This window comes from Bubalus kerabau, chromosome 18, assembly GCF_029407905.1.
Source record: "Bubalus kerabau isolate K-KA32 ecotype Philippines breed swamp buffalo chromosome 18, PCC_UOA_SB_1v2, whole genome shotgun sequence".
NCBI classification, from domain to species: domain Eukaryota; kingdom Metazoa; phylum Chordata; class Mammalia; order Artiodactyla; family Bovidae; genus Bubalus; species Bubalus kerabau.
Window position 1 is genome coordinate 43,914,739 of NC_073641.1, and position 21,030 is coordinate 43,935,768.

The window sequence follows — 21,030 nt, forward strand, 5'->3', positions numbered from 1 at the left end:
ACAGAGGGCCAAAGAAGAGAGTATATCAGAATTCCCAGGAGGGAAGTGTAGTTTGGAAAAAGACATAAATTGATACAGTGTCTTAATGTAGCTTTGTTTGTGGAGAGTTGAGAAAATTCTGTGCTATTAATAAAAGTTTTCAAAACTTAAGATTATATAAAGGTGTCCTGTAGGAATATTTGGGAGACATAATTATATGTCTGCATATAGGTAATGCAGTTATATAGTTATTCTCAGTGTAGGGAACAACAGTATTGTATGTTTCTTAAAACTGAGTGTTATACTCTTGAGAACTACTTATTTAACCAGTATATTCTTAACACAAATTCCCTAGCAAATTGCCCCTCCTCCCAATAACCATATAAATCATCAAGCAATATAAACTGTGAGAATTAAGTCTCTAAGAAACAGTTTATAAAGTCTGTCAGTTCATTAATGACTGTCCAGATTCATTCCCTGAAACACAAACTCCAGTTCTTCCCGAATAATGAGCCGTTGTCACGGTTCCAGTCCCAGCGCTGGCAGAATTTCTGCTAACCTTAGCTTACCCGCTCTAATTTCTCATTTGTATCGGGTCCTATTTATCTCAGCCAACGAGATAAAGATTACTTCCTAGCCCTCAGTGACATAGTTCCATAAATCCCCAACATAAACATGTAGCAAAGCAGACAAACCAAAAGAGCCAATTCATTAGCATTAGTAGATACATGGCAGTCTGCGAGCAAGTGGCCACATTATTTATCTGCTTCAGAAAGTCATCCCACAAATATTTCTGCAATGTCCTTTTTGCCAGGCTGGGTGTGAGGGATGGAGCTCTTGCCCCATGGGCTCCGTGGGACTCTCTAGTTCTGTCTGCCTTTCCTTATATTCCTGTAAGGGTTTCACCTCATGTTATCTGTCCTGAGTTTCTACTTTTTCACACTGGTAAATATCTATCTTTTTAGATTTTAGCTGTTTTTAAAATAATTTAGCAGTTTTCAGCATGGGTTTATAGTTTCTCCTTTAGCATTACCTCACGCCTAATATGTGTATGTTTAAAAAAAAAATTCTTTCTAGTTCCATGCAGCTATAAATCTCTCCTCCCTCATCAGCACCTTTGCACCCAAACTAGGCAGAAGTGTTCTCAGGGCTCTTGGCGGCCTTCCTTCTTTATCTCACAGGTACTCTTCTCCTCAATTGGGCAGTGCCCTTGGTTTGCAGGTTTAAGTGTTCCTCCCTCTCAGTAGCTCTTTGATTTTTTTTATTCTTTTCCCTTTAAATTCAGTGCCCTTAGTCCTTTTCCCATTTATTTGAAATGTCCTGAAGTTGGCCACTTGTAACCGTGGGGTGGCTTTCAGCACCAATGTGTATAGCTAGAGTTGCATGTCTTTTCTCCTTCCAACCTTCCCAAATAAAATCTGAATGTTCTTCTCTAATCCTTATAGCAAAACAACACTCTGCTCCTCTGATGTATCCTTATAAGCTCACAGTGCTCTTTAGTAATCTTACTGTGTTTTACCCTTTCCTTGGTTCCTAGAATCTCCTCAGTATGGCAGTTCTTCTGAGGGCTAGATTTGCTTTATCCCTGCTGCTCCTTATGTTAACACATGCAAGTATAAGTCAACTTGCTCTGGCTTTAGAGGTCTCTTGTCCACCTGCTCACTTCAGGCTCCCCCCAGAAGCAGAGATTAGCATGGACTCAGACTGACTGAGGGGCATTATGATTTGCTGGGCTCCTTAGCAAAGGGGAAAACATCATTGATTGAGAAAGTCATGTCACATGCAGGCAGATTAAAATGTCTGTTGAGACAGAGTCTGAGAAATATGTCCTTAACCATGGAAGTTTGTTAATCAAAGGTGACTTGTAGTTTTAAGGCAGATGTTTTGTAATGAGACATACCATTTTTTTTTTACTGCTGTGAATAATAGTAAGAAGAATAGACAAAACATGTCCTCATGTAGGTTGATTGTATTTTCTACTTTAGTTACTTCTTTTTTTTTAAAGAGACTCAGTGTCTTTACCTCTTTTCAGAATGTTACCTGCAAAGATTCCTCTAGGAACTGTTGTGATTAATCATCGTTAGCCAACTTGCTTCTTGAAGTCCCGGAGCTTATGTTTTTGTTTGTTTGTTTTTTTCCATAATTGTTACATGGGACCATTCATAGTGCCAGGCACATAATGGTGAAAAACATGCTCCCATCTGAGAGTCACTTCCAGAGATCTTACTGTGCTCTGTAAAGCTTGGCAAGATCTGATTTCCCTGCTGCCTCTCTTACATTCTCCTCCTCAATTTGCTCTATCCATGCTGGCCTCTTTGCAGTTCCTAGAACACATCAGTCCCACCTTCGGGCTTTGGCTGTTTTTTCTACCAGAGACATCCCTCTCCCAGGTAGCCACGTGGAGCTCCTCTGCTTCTTTCAAGTCTGTCAGATGGCAGCTTTTCAAAGACATTTTTCCTGACCACCCTTTTATGTATAGGTACCCAGTTTGATCCGTTTTCAGAGCCCTCATCTCTGATCTATTATTAAGGAGTTGTTTTTTATTGTCTCTTTCTCTCCTCTGGAATGTAAGAGTTTCAGCTGTTTAGCACTGTGTTTCCTGGGCCAGCTACATAATAGGTGCTGGTAATTATTGAGTGAATGAATGTGTATTTAGATTAATAAATGAATGGATTCCTACATATATAGTAGCCGTATAGCGGCAATGCCATTTAATTCCAGGGCAGCATCTGAGATAGAAAAACACAAATCAAAAAGAAATTTTGATCCTTACTGTCTTCTGTCTTAGAAGTATAGGCCTAAGATCTTAGCCCATAGAAACTCAGATTAAAATCTTTTATCTTCTTCCATTTTCTAGTATCCTAGATTCCTTGGGTGTCATAAACTCTTCTAGCACAAATAGGACCCCCTCATTTATGCCTGCCTGTCTCCAGCATCTCGGTCCCCTTGTTTCTCCACCAAGTGTTTGGCCCTGTATTACTGTTTCTAGCATGTCTTATGACCTTGGGGAGAGTTGTTCTCTACACCATCAGGGCTCTTGTCCTTCTTTTGGGTGGGACTAGGCAGAGAAAAGTTGGTTGTACATACTGGTCAAGAAGCTAATAAACCCAGGGACTTCCTTGGCAGTCCAGGAGTTAAAACTCTGTGATTCCAATGAGGAGGGCGTGAGTTCAGTCCCTGGTCGGGGAACTAAGAACCCGTGTGTTATGCACTGTGGCCAAAAAAAAAAAAAGGCTAAACCTAAAGAGAAGGCAGAAGCCTGTGAAACTGAAATTAATGTGCATATTAGATGAATGGCTTTGCTTCACGAAGTACCAGATTAATTGAGTTTTTCCAAGATACTTTATTTATGTTCTTTGTTGTTTTTAGCCTCTGTACTTGGTAATATATGCTTCTTTAAGTCTCAGAATACTTGGTATTTTTTCCATGTACCAACTCCATAATGATCTTCATGATATTGGTATAAGCTCTTTATTTCTGTTTCTCATGGCAGGTGCAGCACATTAGCACCAAAAAATTAAACCATAGTGCCACAATAGTTTATTGAAAACATCCATAAGTATCTCATAAAAGCTTAGAATTTCCTTAAATCAGTAACGTCACTTTCATCTGTTACCCTATAAAGACTGACAAAATATTTAAAACATAACACGGTTCTGTATGTTATAAACTGTGGTTCTTTACACTAGGTGGTTTTAAATTTATTTAGGTAGGCACCTTTTTTATATTCCTACCTCAGAAATGGAGCCTTTTATCATTTATAATGTCGTTGCCATTTTCGTAAATGAGATGGTTTATGAGCTCTGTTCATCAGTGAAACAAACGGCTTGCCTATTATTTGGCACCTGGTTAAACAATGGTTTAATGATGTAAATTCTAAGCTACCTTTTTACAGGTGCTCTTCTCTCGCTGTCTTGTTCTTCCTGATTGGGTAGAGGACTGGCTGTTAATTGAGTACTCTTATTTTCCCTCTCTCTCCACTGTCACCTGAGATGGAGGGAAAGAAGTACTGTCTATGCACCAGATCCTCCTCTACTTACTACGGTGTAGCAAAGCCCTTGTTCCCGAAGAGGAGATTGCCAATATGCTTCAGTGGGAAGAACTTGAGTGGCAGAAATACGCAGAAGAATGCAAAGGCATGATCGTCACCAACCCTGGAGCGGTATGTGCTGGTGTTGACGGTCAGAGACTGAGTCACCTTCCTTTCAGGTTTGAGTGTTTTGTAAAAATGCTAACAGAATGTTTTTAAAGATTTAAGTACTCATTGTTTCTTGTCCTTTGAGTAATTTTTTTCCTTTAAATGTTTAGTACATAAGAAAAATATTATAATATAGGCGTATCTGTAGGCATATATGTATCCATAAGAGTTGGTGATGGACAGGGAAGCCTGGCATGCTGCAGTCCATTGGGTCTCAAAGAGTCAGACATGACTGAGCAACTGAACTGAACCGAAGGCGTGAAAGTGAAAGTGAAGTCGCTCATTTGTGTCTGACTCTTTGCGACCCCACAGACTGTAGCCCACCAGGCTCCTCCATCCATGGGATTCTCCAGGCAAGAATACTGGAGTGGGTTGCCATTTCCTTCTTCAGGGGATCTTCCCGACCCAGGGATCGAACCCAGGTCTCCCGCATTATAGGCAGACGCTTTAACCTCTGAGCCACCAAGGGAGCCCCATTCATCTGCTTAGTAGATTTATTCTGCTTATTATGGAGAATTTTGAAGTTTTTAGATTATGCTCAGCTCTAATTTTATTCTGAGTATAAAAGTAATAGATCTTCTCTACAATTAGAAAAAGAGAAAAACAGCCCAAAGAAGAGAAAAATCGCCCATAATTCCTTTCTTCAGAGATGATACTATTCACTTTTCTAGTAAGACATATTTCATATTGTTTTGAAAAAAAATTGGCATCATACTATTAAATATTAATATTCAGACTTTTTCCTTCTTATCTTCCTCCAGGAACAAGAAGCACAAAGTTATTATTTTTCCTTCGTTTTACATTTCTTTAGGCATGTAATTAAAAAAAAAAGCCACTGTTACTTAATTAACCCCCTATTATCAGGCACCTAAGTTGCTTCCAGATTTTTGCTATAGCAAATAATGCTGTATTGAATTTGTATATGGGTGATGAAACATGTTTTCTGTATGTATGTATTTCTGTTTGAATGTGTCCATTTAATTCCTTGAAGTATATACATTTTTAAGGCTTTGGATACTTTATAAATTACCTTCCAGAGAGTTGTAAAATTCACACTCTGACCATTTCTTCATACTGCTTGTACTAGTTTAATAAAAAACGTTGTCAATTTGGTAGGGAAAAAATAGATACTATTTAGCTCAGTTTTCTTTTTATTTTGGTTTCTGGCAAAACTTGATATTTTAAATGTTGATCTTTAAGGTTTTTCTTCTGATATTAGTTTATTGACACCCTTTGTCTAATTTTTATTAATGTTTTTTAAATTTATTTCTTTAAATTTTGCTTCTAATGTCCATTTTTAAAGTTAAAACATAAAAATCAAAAGCAAATAATTAATAGGTAGCTTTTTTTTCTGATAAAGAGCATGCTGTTTTATTATTAATTTATTTTCCTCTAAAATATGTTATCATTTCATAAAGTAGTTATATATTGGTATCTTATCTGTATAAAGTTTTGCAAAAGTGGAGAATTAAAATACTACTATATAAGGAAACAGAGTAATCTAAGTAAACAAAGCTGTTGTTTTAGAAAGGCTGCCAAATTGCTTAATAGCCTTGATTCATAAAAATAAAAACTCTAAATCAACTTTTTGTAGCATGACAGTAACATCTGCACAAACAAAATGTTGCTATTTGCAAATCAGACATTCCAGCTAATGCGGATTATTTTAAACAAATCTAGAAAGTGAAAGTGTTTAATAAAAATGTCTTTAAACATGAGACTTGTTTAACACTAAAAAAGTTATACAATTTCTACTATTATATTGCTAAGCCACGCAGATAATTGTTAGAGTAAAAGAAATATACAAAATCATAGCACTATGAGAGTGTGACTGTGGATTTACTCTTTCTTCTTTTGAACAGTTGCATGAATTTACATTTCTCTGTTAGTTTTATAGTTGGGTCAGAGGACTGAGTGGGGGTGATGGTGGTGGGAGATATCCTTTTTACCTTGGTGGGTCCCCTTGAAGAATCTCATGATTTACTGTGGAAGCACTTTTACCCTGGGACTCCCTTCTATGGCATGGTTAAAATTTCCTGAACTCCTAGGATCAGTTGGAGAGCTTTTGAAAATACAAGAATGCCCTGATGGACCCCATCCCATGTACTCCAGGTAACGGGGCTCAATGACCTGTAGTCAAAAAAATTCCCCAGTTGCTTCTGGTTCGCTTCTTGCTCGTTTTTGAGCCAGTGGCATAGAGAATATTTACTCCATTGCCGTGATCATCATTCATCTCAGTTGTTGAGGAGCCACTACGTGAGCCAGGTGCTACTGAAGTATGTAGATTGTATATGATGCTTGTCCAGCTGCAGATGCACAGCATATCCATATGAAAGGAGTCTGTGATGAATTATTGAATCAATGGACCAATCTCTGAAAAAGCCAGTCAGGAAAGCTTGTAGTGTTTGGTGAGATCACTGGGCCAGGCTCCCAGGGATGCTTCATAAACATTACTGTGGTCTTTAAAGAATCAAGGAATTGTATAAATCATTGGCACCTTTGAATGAACATTCTTGAGTTGGTGTGTGGCCAGTTTTGAAGATAATGAGGAAAACACAGGTTAGTCAGGGTGAAAGGTTTATGCTGGAAAGTAATTGGAAATAAGAAAGTTAGGTTTGGGTGCCAAGCTTTGGGACATGTTTAAGGTAGTTTTTTTTTTTTTTTTTGTTTGTTTTTGTTTTTTTTTTAGTATTTGCTATTTAGTCTTAGTGCAGAGGAGAAAAGTGTCCTGAAAACTTAGTATCATGAAACATTCTTTCATTATATCCTGTTGAGAATAGGACAGAATAGACATAGCACTATATTTTGTCCTATGAAGTGCTTGCTTTGAAAGATTGCCCAGTGATAAGGATATTGGGGAATTTATTAAAAATTTCAAATCATTATGGTCCCATTAAGTACTTTATTGCTGCAGAATTTAAAATTAATCTCCCTCCCCAGGTACTTTGCCTCTGCTAGGGAACACTTTGGTCATTGGTGAGACTGTATTTTATTCTAATATAAAAATAGTATGATGGATACTGTAGGGTGTGGCCAAGTCTAGAACTCATTTCATCCCCTGTCCCCCTATAAATAAGAAATAGTACAGATATTTTAAAGGGCTTCCCTGGTGACTCAGATGGTTAAGAATCTTCTTGCAATGCAGATCCCAGGGTTGGGAGGATCCCCTGGAGAAGGGAATCGCTACCCACTCCGGTATTCTTTCCTGGAGAATTCCATGGAGAGAGGAGCCTAGTGGGCTACAGCCCATGAGGTTGGAAAGAATTGGACATGACTGAGTGACTGAGTGCGTGCGTGCATGCACACACACACACACACACACATACACACACACAAATATTTTAAATCACTATTTACTCTGTTGATACTATGCGTGCTAAGTCATTTCAGTTGTGTCCCACTCTTTGTGACCCTCTGAACTGCAGCCCACCAGTCTCCTCTGTCCATGAGATTCTCCAGGCAAGAGTACTGGCGTGAATTGCTGTGCCTTCCTTCAGGGGATTTTCCCGACACAGGGATCAAACCTGTATCTCCTGCATTAACAGGAGAGTTCTTTACCACTAGTGCCACCTGGGAAACCCTGATACTATAGCATGGAGCCAGAGAGAAGCCCAGCATAATCTGGTCTGTGGTGACTGCAGAGGCAGGAAGGGACTTTAATTGTGGTCCTAGTAGGCAGAAGAGCATGAAGGAACATAAAAGGGTTTTGACTTAGAGGCGAGAACCTGGCCTTTTTGACCTAGTTATTAATTTTGAGAGCAAAGGTCAACTTTTCAAGATGCTAGTAAAATTTTGATTGTTAAATGACATTGAAATATTCTTTGAAGTCTAAGGTGTTTTTTTTTTTTTTTCTTTTTTTTTTTCACTAATGTGGATGAATTTGCACAGATCTTTTTATTGAATAGTTGGTCACCTATTTGGACTACAGTTGTGGGTAGGGTGACCAGCTTGTCCCAGTTGCTGAGGGCTTTCCCAGTTTTAGCATTGAAACCCCTGTGTCTTGGACAAACCAGGCAGGACTGTTAAGTCATAGTTGTTGGGCATTACTGGACAATACAGTGAAGCTTATTAGCCTCCATGGGTATCAAGTCTATAGCCTCTAGCTCTGAAGCAACTGGGCCAAACACCCCCACGATCTTCTAGTCAGAATTTAGCTTCTAATTAGGGAATGCCCTGAGTGTTCAGTATAAGGAGTTGCTAAAACATATTCTCCATGATTTTACTATCTTTTCACAAACTTGAGTATTCAGGATGAAAGCTGTTTTACAAATGGATCCTCATACTTTAGTAACTTAAGAAGGAACCAAGCTGTTCACTTCTTTTTTTTTTTTTTTAATTAGACTTGGAAAAGAAACTTATGAAAATTGAGTCTTCTCTATTAAAATTTAAGAATGGCCTCCATGGACATAATAAGAGAGTTTAACTATTTGGTCTTTGTACCACCATACCTTTTCATTTAAAGGTACAGAATTAAAGGAATACACAACGTATTCAGAGAACTAATGGGGAAAAAAATTATATAGAGGCATCTGTCTGTGCCTGCTGAATAGAAATAAGCTTTCCATTTGAAATGTGCAGTTAAAGCAGAATAAGCCAGCGTGTCTCTTTTGGTCGTGTGGAATACTCCCTCTGTGCCTCTGGAGAGGTTAAGGAAAAGTTATATCTGACTAGGTGTCCTTTCAAAAGTTTAATTTTTAAAGGTTTCTATGTGGATGGCAGAAAAGGACAGAATCATCGTTCATTATGCTGAATGGCACAGACTCATTTACGGGGATGACATTATAGTTTTTATATAGTGTAGTTGCTATGATTAAAGGTTTTTAATGACATTTTTTTCCCTTTGGGGATGAGGCTTTCCTAGGGAAAAATCCGATTAATTTCTTCCCTACTTAGATTAAAGTCAATACTTAAAGACTTCTTAAGGGAATAAATGGCTTTGATTTCTCTCTCTCTAGAAACCAAGCTCTGTCCGCATCGATCAACTGGATCGTGAACAATTCAACCCTGATGTGATTACTTTTCCGATTATCGTTCACTTTGGGATACGCCCTGCACAGTTGAGTTATGCTGGAGACCCACAGTAAGATATTTCTCGGTGTTTGTCTTAGCCAATTTCATCTTCTACTAACAGCTGAAATTAGCAGGGAATCCCCTTTAGTGGAGTTTTTTCTTTTAAAAAATTAAGATCTGAAATGAAATGTTTCCATGTTAGGTTACATGTTTCCAAGATTAGGTTACCAAATGAAACAAGTTGTGGTAGCTCTTGAAGAATTATTTTCTCTACATATTATTCGATAGATTATCCTTAGCAGTCTTGGTCAATATAAGTCCTGTATGTTTTTAACCTTTAAGGAATTTTCCTTTATCCATCATTGTAGAACTTACTATTTTTATTTATTTTTTTCAGTGCTCTCTAGAGGAAAGTAGCACCATGTTGGTTCCTAGCACTGCTGCATTGATGTAGAGTTCTGATTTTGGGGAGACATCTTAGTAAGAGCTCAACATCCCATGCAAAGTCAAGGGTTATATTTGAAGGAGAAGCCATGACTTTTGGCTCTTAGAATTGATGTTACTTTCCAACTGGCACATTAGTGTTTTGCTGGGAGAAAATGAGGATGTGTGGGAAGGGAAATAGCACCATTAGAGTCTTCAGGAGTGTTTAGATTCCCTACTTTGTCAAACAAACCATTTCCTGATTTAATTTTTTTAAAGGTTTCATAATGGGAGAAAAGGGCATGGGAGATTTTCAATTCATAAATCCAATTCTGGCTGATATATTAGAAGAGGCTAAAGGGTTTTGTTCTTTTTTTCCCTCCCATTGGATAAAAGTATGAAGCAATGAGCCAGGCACTGTGTAAGTACTTCTTTCTTTCCTCCATTGTCTATAAAAAATGTTATCAGAAAGGAGAGACCCAGCAAAGGCCAAGAAAGGAGCAGTTTCAATATAACAGAAAATCTTTGGAAAGTCCCTTCTTGCCAGAAAAGTGTGAGTAGAATGGATTAGGCTCATGTGGACTCTCAGCTGGCAGGAGTGTGAATTGATAGAAAACTGTATATTCTCTTCCTTCTCAGGATACTTTAACTTACTCGTTAGGCTGATCCAGGTTATAACATGTTTGGCTTCAAAGATGGTTATTTTTGTCATGGTATATACAAATTGCTATACATCATTTGTCTTTCCCTTCCCAGTGGAAAAATGGATGTAAGTATCTGTGTATCTTGGGTATTATCATGAGGAGGGTTCTCTTTTCTCATTTTCTCCAACTTCTACTTTCAGTGAAAGCGTTTCAGACACTGACAATGTCTGCTGAGTAAGGGGTCTTTCTTTCAACAAACATCAGAAAGCATGTATTTAAATGTGTTACTTTCAAAGAGGTAACAGTGAGAAACCGTACATGTTTCTTCCGGTTTTTGTGCGTCTCTCTTGGAATTGCCTCCAGAGAGATTCATCTGTATAGTGACACCTCGTTTTCAACCCATGTAGGCAATGATCAGCTTATTCATAGATTCCGGATGACTCTTGGTCATCCAGCTGCTCCATTCCTCCAGACCACGTCCTTCCTTAGAATGAAGGTCTGAAGCCATTAAGGATGTTCACAGGAATGCATTTATGATCAAGCAGGCCTCTGAGAACACCTGGCTTTACGGCACTTTAGATTTGCTTTCTTTTCGTCTGAGATGTCCGTCTGTCCTTTTCCTCAGGTACCAGAAACTGTGGAAGAGTTATGTTAAGCTTCGCCACCTCCTAGCAAATAGTCCAAAAGTCAAACAGACTGACAAGCAGAAGCTGGCACAGAGGGAGGTTGGTATTGGACCCTCTTCACCTATGGCTAATGATGATGTACTTCCGGTTTATCTGAGATTGTTGTTACACCACACTTTTAGAATAAGATGGAAAGATACTTAAAAAAAAAATCACACTTCACTCCCCTCCTTATGTTAGTATACTGATTGATTTTTTCTCATCTTTCAGTAGCTAAGGGACCGTGTTTTCTTCTTAAAAAGGCCAGTTTTTTAATAGATGTTGGGAATGAATATAGCTTCTCTAAGAAGTTAATTTTAAAACTTCCCATAGGACCACATTTTCAAGTTTCTTGGTCTTAGGTTGTAAAAGATTATCTTCTATATATCTGTTAGTTTAGTATGGTGAACTGATTTTGTGAGACTTTATATCCCAAATTCCGTATTTCTTTACTAATGGGTAGTATTATCTATATTCCAGGGTCACTTGTGTTTTATATTTAAGAATAAAAAATAAATGGATTTAGTATCAATATAGATTTTGTCTTAATGAGGGTTTATTCTGCTGCATTGTGTAAAAGCAAGGTTTTGAAGCTGAGAAAAGTGTTTGAATTCTGACATTGTCGCTTTTTGTGACTTGAGCCAGTCAGCTTCATTATGAAAGATGGAACCAAGGCCGAAAGAGACTGTCAGCGCACTCAGGGAAAAGGGTGATGGTGTGGACTTGGAGACATTCCATTTAACTTTCCTCCAGTGGTGTTTGGCCTGTTAAAGTGTTAGTCATTCAGTCATATCAGACTCTTTGCGACCCCATGGACTGTAACCTGCCAGGCTCCTTTGTTCATGGAATTCTCCAGGCAAGAATACTGGAGTGGGATGTCATTCTCTTCTCCAAGGGATCTTCCCAACCCAGGGATAGGACCCTGGTCTCCTGCATTGCAGGCAGATTCGTTACTATCTGAGCTACCTGGCCTGTATTAGTAACTTAATCCGTGATGGAGGTGGTGGTGGTTCCTGTTGTTATTATGAATTCTATGAGATTTTTTTTCAATTGAATAAACATACAAATATAAAATTATTTTTTATCATTAATTATTTGAAGGGTGGCGGTAAAAGGGAAGAGTCAATTCCTGTTTACGTATTGCAGCAGTTTTGAATCATTGTCTTGTTTTAATAAAATATACCCTTGCTGCAGGGTTTGCAAATTAGAAGGCGTCTTTGAGAATTACATGGGTTTCTGGTTAATTTACTGATTGTCTTTCTTATATGTAAATGCTTAACATAAGGCTTGATTTAAATATAATTTTTACATGAAGATTTCAGATTCCAAACACCACATTTTGTTTCTTTTTCAGTTAAAGGGCATTTTTTTTCACGATTTTTCTTTTTTTTGACAAGGATCATTTTTTAAGTCTTTATTGAATTTGTTACAATTTTTCTTCTGTTTTACGTTTTGGTTTTTTGGCTGTGAGGTATGTGGAGTCCTAGCTCCCCATCCAGGGACTGAACCTGAACCCCCCAGATTGGGAGGCTACTGGACCACCAAAAAGTCCCCAAAAGAACATTTTTCATTTGAACTTGCCAGAGTAGCTTCTTTAGTTTAGTTTTTCCTTCTCCATTTACCAGGAAAAGCTGGCTTATTCCCAAGGCCTTTCTCTATTTTTTAAAAATCTAATTTGGCATGAAGAATTTTGACTACCTGAATGTAAGGGTGAATGAATCCAGCTAATTTACTAATGCTTGTTGTTTGGCTTAATATTGCTTTAGAACTGTCAGGTTACTCATCATAATGAGTTCTTTTCTAGGAAGCACTCCAGAAAATACGACAGAAGAATACCATGAGGCGAGAAGTAACAGTGGAGCTGAGTAGCCAAGGCTTCTGGAAAACTGGCATCCGTTCTGATGTCTGTCAGGTGATGACGCTTCTGAGAACACAATTATACCCAAACGTCTCTTCCTTTAAAAGGCATCTGGCACTGAAGTCTTCCTAATTCTGAGAAGTTTCTGCAGAATGTATTACCTTGTAGCTAAATGGAACATTAACAGTACACTGTTTTCTATTATTTAGGTTCTGTTTTTGTGTCAGTTTTCATGTTGTCTTGTTTAGTTGTGCGTGGTGCACACGCGTGTGCATGGCGGGGGCATGGGAGACGCTGACTTAGTAGTGCTTAATTCTGTCTCCGCACTTTGAGGGAAGGCAGGTCTGTTCTTCAAATGTGTCTGCCTGTTTGAGCATGTGGGTAAGTGCCTGTCAAAAGAGATACTCCGGCAGCTCTACAGGCAGATTCCTGAAGGTGGTGTGTACAAACATTCCAGACTGAGAACCCAGACTTATAGTGCAGAGAGCTGAAAGTATTAAATGAGCAGAAACAGTATACATATTTGAGCCAAAGGATAGTATTTTTTCTTTGTGACGTGTTAGTCGCTCAGTTGTGTCTGACTCTGGGATCTCATGGACTGTAGCTCGCCAGTCTACAGTCTGCTCTGTCTCAGTGATTCCTCTGTCCATGGAATTCTCCAGACAAGAATGCTGGAGTGAGTTGCCATTCCCTTCTCCAGGGGATCTTCCCGACCCAGGGATTGAACCTGAGTCTCCTGCAACTGCAAGCAGATTCTTTACCAACTGAGCCACCAAGGAAGCCCAGCCCATTTTTACAGGGATGGTGGGTAGACTTAATAGAGGAACATTTCAGCAATATATAACTGGCTCACTAAGAGGTATTTTTTTCCTTAAATGTGAATTTTTACCAAATGAGACATCCCTCAAATCCAGCATATTCTTTGACTCTTCACTTGATTCTTTTGTTATGATTGATATTGGTTGCACTCCATGGGAATTAAGTAAAGGAAATGATTACGCAGACTGGGGTCAGTGTAGTTCGCTGTGTTTATGTTTAGCCTTTTGGAAGAATATTCCAAGCTGCCACTTGTCTCTTGTGATGGTAGCAAGAGTTGTAATGAGTCCAGACACTCTTAGGTATTCATTTCATTGTAATGAGTTGCTTTTTTTTTTTTTAAATCAATGCTGGCATTTAATTATTGTATTGAACAGTGGAATTTAATCCTATCATTAGAGGAATTGCTATGTAATTCATTTACCATGTGAAGCTAAATGTTTTTTTGCTCAGATGAACTGCTATTGATGCAATATTGCTAAGTAGTTTGAAAATAATCATCTGTAGTGGATGCCAGTCTGTCTAAAAAGTCCTCAGTTATATTACCCATTGACCAATTTTTTTTAACTGTAAATGCTTTCAGAAGTGGACATCTTAACTTCCATTGATTGTTTCTTAGGGCCACTTGGAGCTGTAATAATACCCATTTTTTCAGCTTGCTAGTGTTTCTCCAAAACCAACATAGCACTGTAACCCCAACATAGCTGCTTAAGACGTTGTAGTAACAGTGACTGGAATGTCCAGCCATCTGCTGATCTCAGTGATGTCAAAGTTGATTGTTTAAGAGATCCTGAAATTATGGAACTTTGAGAACTGGAAAGGATCTTAGAGTTCTTCTAGTTCAGTGGTTTTTAAACTTACGTTTTTGATTTAACTGTGAAGTTTTTTTTATTAAACACAACCCTGTGAAACCCTAATTTGTAAAAAGATAAAAAAAAAACAACAAAAAACCAACCAACTGATTGATTGGTGACTAGTGGGTGTGGAGGGAGTGTCCCGTTGTCTGTGGAGCAGTTCCTAGATAAGTTTAGTTCCACTGAACACAATTTTTTTTAAAAAACATTGAGCTCTTTCTACCCTTTCTTTTGGTAAAACAAATAGGGGTCCTGAATGAACCCTGTAGTTTTATGTCCTTCAGCTGTGTCACAAGCACCTGACTCTGGCTTCCCAGCTGGATTGGAAGCAGCTGGATGACTAGGTTATCGTCTCTTGCTCTCTGCATATATTACATTTTACATTCTATTTTGAGGTTGATAGGAAAATCCCATGGACAGAGGAGCCTGGCGGGCTGCAGTCCATGGGGTCTCAAAGAACTGGACATGACTGAGTGACTGAGCATGCGCATAGCCAAAAACAATCAGTTCCTGTGTTTGACTGGTTGGAGACAAGGTTCCTGAGTAGGACTTCGTCAAAGGTGAATACTTCTTGTGTAATGATGGTTCCTCCACGTGGAGGACTCCTGCTGTTTCCAGGCTTCCATCCTCCAGTCCTATTTTTTTTACAAGTTATATTGCCTCTTAACTATAATTTCTTATCTCAGAATACATGTTTTCATTTTCATGTGTTTTCATCAAATAAGATGGCAGGAGACATGTTGTTGTTCAGTTGCTCAGTTGTGTCCGACTCTTTTTGTGACCCTGTGGACTGCAGCACACCATGCTTTCCTGTCCTTCACCATCTCCTAGGGTTTGCTCAGGTGGCATGTAATATGAAGTAAATGTGGTTAGTATTGTTGGTAATGAAGAATAAGAATCTGACTGAGAAATAGCAGTTAAATGAAATGTATACATGGAATACTCTGAGTAACCCTGAAGCCTGTGGAAAAATGAACTCATACTTAGTTTTAAGAGAAAATGGCTGAGTGCATCTTTGAAATCCTGGGGTGGGGGCCGGATGGGGTAATAATAATTGCTGGTGGGTTGCTGGCAAAAGCCTTGTGATGCTGTCTGGCTGCCACTGGCAATAAAACTATTGTGTTGAAACTAAGGCAGAGCAACCTGAGTCCCAGCTTCTCATTCTGGAAGCATAATTTCCCAACCAGAGCGGTTACCTAGGGTTGTTATGAGATTAGAAAATTCTACCTGATATGCTCCAACCAGTGTTAGGAGGAATGAAAACGTAGAGGTGGTCCTGTAACCTGGAATTACATGTCAGCTAAGCACAGACTTGAACCATGTTTAGAGAGAAACTGTTGAAAGATTTTCTCAGTGTAACCGCTTGTTAGAATGAATTCCGGGTAATACAGAAGAAAAAGCAGGAATCAAAACCTGATACTGAGGCTGAGAAATTCAGCATTATGACTCATAAGAGGAAAAGTATCATCGCTCTGTGGTGTCTGTACTTTAAGAACAGGGTTTTGCACACCAGTGTTGACTTGGTGACTTAGAAGAGTAGGTACCTGTGCCCTGTGCTACCAAGCGGGAGGTCCATGGAAATCAATAAACTGAATCCTGAGAATGGAGGATGAATAAATGTGACACACAGAGACGTCAAAGAAGGAGCAAAGAAACTATGTCAGTTTAACATATAACCAGTATTAGGCCCATGTGAAACGGGAGAAAACTAGAAGGCAGGGTGCCTGAAGAAAATTGAAAAGAAGAACAGAGTGGTGGTGAGTGCTGAGTAGACAGAGAGTTGTGTTTGGGCTACAGTGAGTCCACTACATACAAACCTTCAAGTTGTGAACTTTGAAAGATGCAAACGTGTGTTTGAATGTTCAGCCAGGTAAGTTAGTTCATGTGTCTGGTGTACATTGTCACGTGTGTGCATCCTCTATGGGTAGATGTGCTTTTGTGTACTTTACTATATAGTACTGTATAGAGTACAGTGGTATAGTATCTTTATTTCAAGCCCCGGATATCTGGGAGCAACAAAAAAGTAGCAGCGATGTAGCTGGTACTGCTAAGAAGCACCATGCAATAATGATGGAAACAAAAGTGAAAATAACTGAGAGACTGGAGTGAGGAAAAAAGGTGGTAGACGTCACTCGTTCTTACAACATGAATTATTCAGCCAGCAGCACGATTCTAAAGTACAAGGACAAGGTGATGGAACATGTGATGATGTTCTGCTGCTGCCAATGCTGTCGACGGTAATAGTGAATGAGCCTGGACAAGTGATGGAGGAGATGGAGAAACTTCACGGTGTGTGGATGCAGGATCAGCAGGGAGCCCTGGGCTTGATCCCTGGTCAGGAAACTAGATCCTACCTGCTGCAACTAAAAAAATGATGCCGCATGTCACATTGAAGATCAAAGATCCCACGTGCCACAACTGAGACCCAGCACAGCCAAATATAAATAAAGAAAACAAGTAAATAAAGTGAAAGCAATTTCTAGAAATGAATACAATGAGGGGAGATGCTTAGTGATAGTGTGTGGTCTCAACATTGCAAAGATTGATCATTTAACAAACTGAGCCAGAGTCTTATAGAGAACCTCGAGACTTACCTGTCAGGGATACAAAATGGACCTTGGTCATCCCTACCTTTCCGTGGTGTTCACAAGAACCATACTTACTTGGAAAGAGAACCTGGCTCTATTTGGAGCAAGTTTAGAGGAAGTGATGAAGGGACTCACAGCTGTTTCATGTGAGTAAAGGGTAAAGAAAATAAGACTTAGTTTGGTGAAGAGAAGATGTGGGAACTTTGCCATTAAATGTATTTTGTTCTTTTCTGGGGTAGATCAGAGGGATAGACTATTTTCTAATAATCAGCATACTCTGAAGATAGGTATTTTCTTAACAGGTAATGATTCTTCCTCGCTGGAGGTATGAAAACAACTCACCGGTTTGAATTCATACTTTAGAAAGATAGTTACACTTCGTAGTCTTCATGACCCATCCTCCTTGAGTGCTTAGCCTCAATACCCATGAGTCCCATGCAGTTGAAATGCCTGGGAAACTGTATTATATTTTGGCCACATACTTTGTTTCCTTATTATTGTGTTTTTTAATACAGCATGGATCAAAACATAGTGGACAAAATGCCAGTAATTCGAATCAGAATAGCATATCTCTGGGAAGCCCCCGGGGGCGAAAAGAGAGTCTCCATCTTCTTTCTTTTCCACAGCTATTATAAGCCTTGCATGTGGAGGTGCTCAATACATATTTACTGAATTAAACTGCAAAGAAAGACTTTCTGTTGATTAAAGATCCTTTTTGGGAGAACTAATCTTTCTTTATAAGTTAATACAGGGAACTGATTTCTGTAATTTCAAGCAAATCCATTACCATGTATTTTTAAATAATGTCAGCTTAAAATACTTCAAAGACTAAAATGATAGAAAGCACATGTCAGTCATTCTGTGGGCTGTGCCCATCCTCCAGGTTCTGATGAATAAGAATGACTTCTTCATTCTCTTGATTTCTAGGGAAACGTTATTAAAAAAAGGAAAAAGATACGCTCTCCATGAAATTGTCTCCCAATAAGGAATCTATAGCCAAATGAAAAGTGATTGAAATAAAAGTTTTGTGTCCTCAGGTGATTTAACTGTATTGATGGTTTTTATAAAAGTTATCCTCATAATGTTAGATTGACTGTTAAACCTGGAATGGCCCCTCGAGATCATCTGGCTGAGAAGTTCTTACCCAGAGGCTAATGATGGGCTTTAGAGATCTGTGAACTCATTAAAATTCCATAAAATTTTTGCGTGTTTGTGCACACAGGCCTTTTTCTGGGGAAAGACTCATTTTCCTTAGATCTCAGAAGGGCCTTGACCCTGACAAAGTTTCAGAATTTGTGAGTCCTAATCCATTCCCTTAGAATTAAAGAAACAAGGAGGTACAGAAATTCTCGTGGCTTCCTCAAGGCTACACTGCTGCCTGCTAATGAGCCAGGGCTCTTCCTACTTTAGTGAGGGCCACACATGCCCTCTTCTAAGCAGCCTGTTGTATTTACTCATTTGATCCTTTTAACTGTCCTTGAAGGTACCTACACCAGTTGTCCTCAGTTTACAGGCAAGGAAACAGAAACAGAGAGGTTAAGTAACTTACCGTAAGTCCCAGGATGGGTGAGTGACAGAGCAGCATTTGGACCCAGGCATTCTGGTTCTAGAGACTATCTCTAACAACTTAGTCCGCTGCCCCTCACAGAGGCTATGCCAGGGTGCCATGCTGCCAGTACACTGTTTTAAGACTTTGGCGGATGGGATTTGGGATGTAAAAATATTTTTTGTTTGCTGTAAAATGAATGAAATGTTTTTAATACATTTTTAGAGAATTAAACATACTGAAATGTGCTTTTTCCTAGCATGCCATGATGCTGCCAGTTCTGACCCATCATATTCGCTACCACCAGTGCCTAATGCATCTGGACAAGTTGATAGGATATACTTTCCAAGATCGTTGTCTGTTACAGGTGAGAGTTACTCTCCTGTACATTTATATAATAACAAGATAGGAGTAATTCATCTTGCAGGTTACAAGTGGAATATGGAGAATCTCTATTCTGGAGAGGATGAGGGTGTCTAGAAGCATAGTGTTCTCCATTACTCTACTCTGATTGCCACTTTCAAACCCCTTTTCTCACTTTTTTTTTTTAGACTGTCTCTAAAGAAATAGACCAAAGCTTCCAGATTTGCCTGTCAAACCCAACCTCTTTCATCTTTTCCTCTTTTGTGACTCTCTTTCCAGGTGCTGTGTATTCTAATTCTTCTCTGAAAGATGTGGATTTTTAGGTTTGTTTGCAGAAGAGGGCTTGGACCAAAGCTCTGGAAATTTGACACTGGAGAAAATGGAAAGTTTGGGGCTTAAAATTTAATTGGATAAACAAGTCTCTTTCCTGTTCCATTTGTGATGGTGCTTCTATGCTTTTTTTTGTTTGTTTGTTTGGTTTTTATTAAATTTTTTTTATGCTGAGTTTTTAAAACTGAACTTATGTCTTTGGAATTTTAGCTGGCCATGACCCACCCAAGTCATCACTTAAATTTTGGAATGAATCCTGATCATGCCAGGAATTCTCTGTCTAACTGTGGGATTCGGCAGCCCAAATATGGAGATAGAAAAGTTCATCACATGCACATGCGGAAAAAAGGTCCGTTTGGATTGCAGTCTCCTATTTTGTTCTGTGCCCCCTGTTGTAAATTAAATCCCCGCCAGGAATGGTTCCCTCGTAACTGTTTCATTCTGTCAGTGTTTACTGCTTCTTGACTCATATGTAATGACATTTACTTTGAGCACAGCATTATAATAAGAGTGAATGCATTTTTGAGAAGATTTAATTTCTCCTATCAAATAATGTTTAAAGTAACTAAGTTGATCAAACTTGTCCACATGCAAGTCAGATTGGAGTGAGATGAATAATTTTCTTTCTGGATGTCATATGATGGTTCTAGAATGCTTCTAACAATATTGACTTTTGATTGTTTTTAAAAAATAGGAATTAACACCTTAATAAATATTATGTCACGCCTTGGCCAAGATGACCCAACTCCTTCAAGGTAAAGTAGATTTTTTTTATATCAGTTTTGTTGAGATAGAATTCACATTCCATACAATTCATCCATTTAAAGTGCATACAATTCAGTGGTATCTTCACAAAATGGAGTACCTGTGATCACTGTCTAATTTTAGAGCATTTTCATCATGCCCAAAGGAAACCCCATACTCCATATTTCCCTCAGGTTGCCCAGCCCTAGGCAACCAGCAATCTTCTTTTAATCCACTTTTAATTTTTGTGAATTTGCCTATTCTGAACATTTTGTATAAATGGTATCATACAATATGTGTTTTTTTGTGACTGGTTTATTTTACTTTATGTAATGCTTAGAAGGGTTATCCATGTTGTAGTACATATTAGTTCTTCATTTCTTTTTATTGCCAAATAATATTCCATGGTATAGGTAGACCACGTTTTGTTTATCTGGTCATCAGATTGATGGTCATTTGTTCTTTTTCCTTTTTGGTTATTTTGCATGATGTTGCTATGAATATTTGTGTGCAGGTTTTTGTATGGACATGTTTGATTTTTCTTGGGTATATAACTGAAGTTGAATTCCTGGATGATATAGTAACTCTGTTTCACCTTTCCCTTAAGGAACTGCCAGACTGTTTCCAAAGAGTCTGTACCATTTTATATTCGTAGTAGCAATATATGAAGGTTCTGGTTTCTTTGCATCTTTCCCAACCCTTGTTATTATCTGTCTTTTTGAACCTGGGCTTCCTAGTGGATATGAAATATTATCTCATTGTGGTTTTGTTGTATTTCTCTGATAACTAATGATGTTAAGCATCTTTTCATGTGCTTTTGGGCCATTCATATATCTCTGCTGGAGAAATATCTATTTAGATCCTTGTTCTATTTTTTAATCAAGTTACTTTTTGTTATTGAGTTACAATCATTTTTTTTTAATGTATTCCAGATACAAATCCCTTATCAGATACATGATTTGTAAAAAAAATTTTTCTCATTCTGTGGATCATCTTTTTACTGTTTTAATGA

The 21,030-nt window shown here is 38.4% G+C and overlaps 1 protein-coding gene across 4 annotated transcripts in view; it reads left to right on the forward strand.

Annotated features, from left to right (window-relative positions):
• Positions 1-21,030, forward strand: part of DROSHA (drosha ribonuclease III) — a 124,210-nt gene that overhangs the window by 55,322 nt on the left and 47,858 nt on the right. For 3 of the 4 annotated variants that reach the window (XM_055555023.1, XM_055555024.1, XM_055555025.1), the window contains 7 exons: positions 3,972-4,141; positions 9,133-9,257; positions 10,880-10,979; positions 12,724-12,831; positions 18,841-18,948; positions 19,485-19,623; positions 19,969-20,029. In XM_055555023.1, coding sequence (XP_055410998.1) covers positions 3,972-4,141; positions 9,133-9,257; positions 10,880-10,979; positions 12,724-12,831; positions 18,841-18,948; positions 19,485-19,623; positions 19,969-20,029 — 811 coding nt within the window. The remainder of the gene's footprint in view (positions 1-3,971; positions 4,142-9,132; positions 9,258-10,879; positions 10,980-12,723; positions 12,832-18,840; positions 18,949-19,484; positions 19,624-19,968; positions 20,030-21,030) is intronic. The other variant, XM_055555026.1, reaches the window with a different exon arrangement.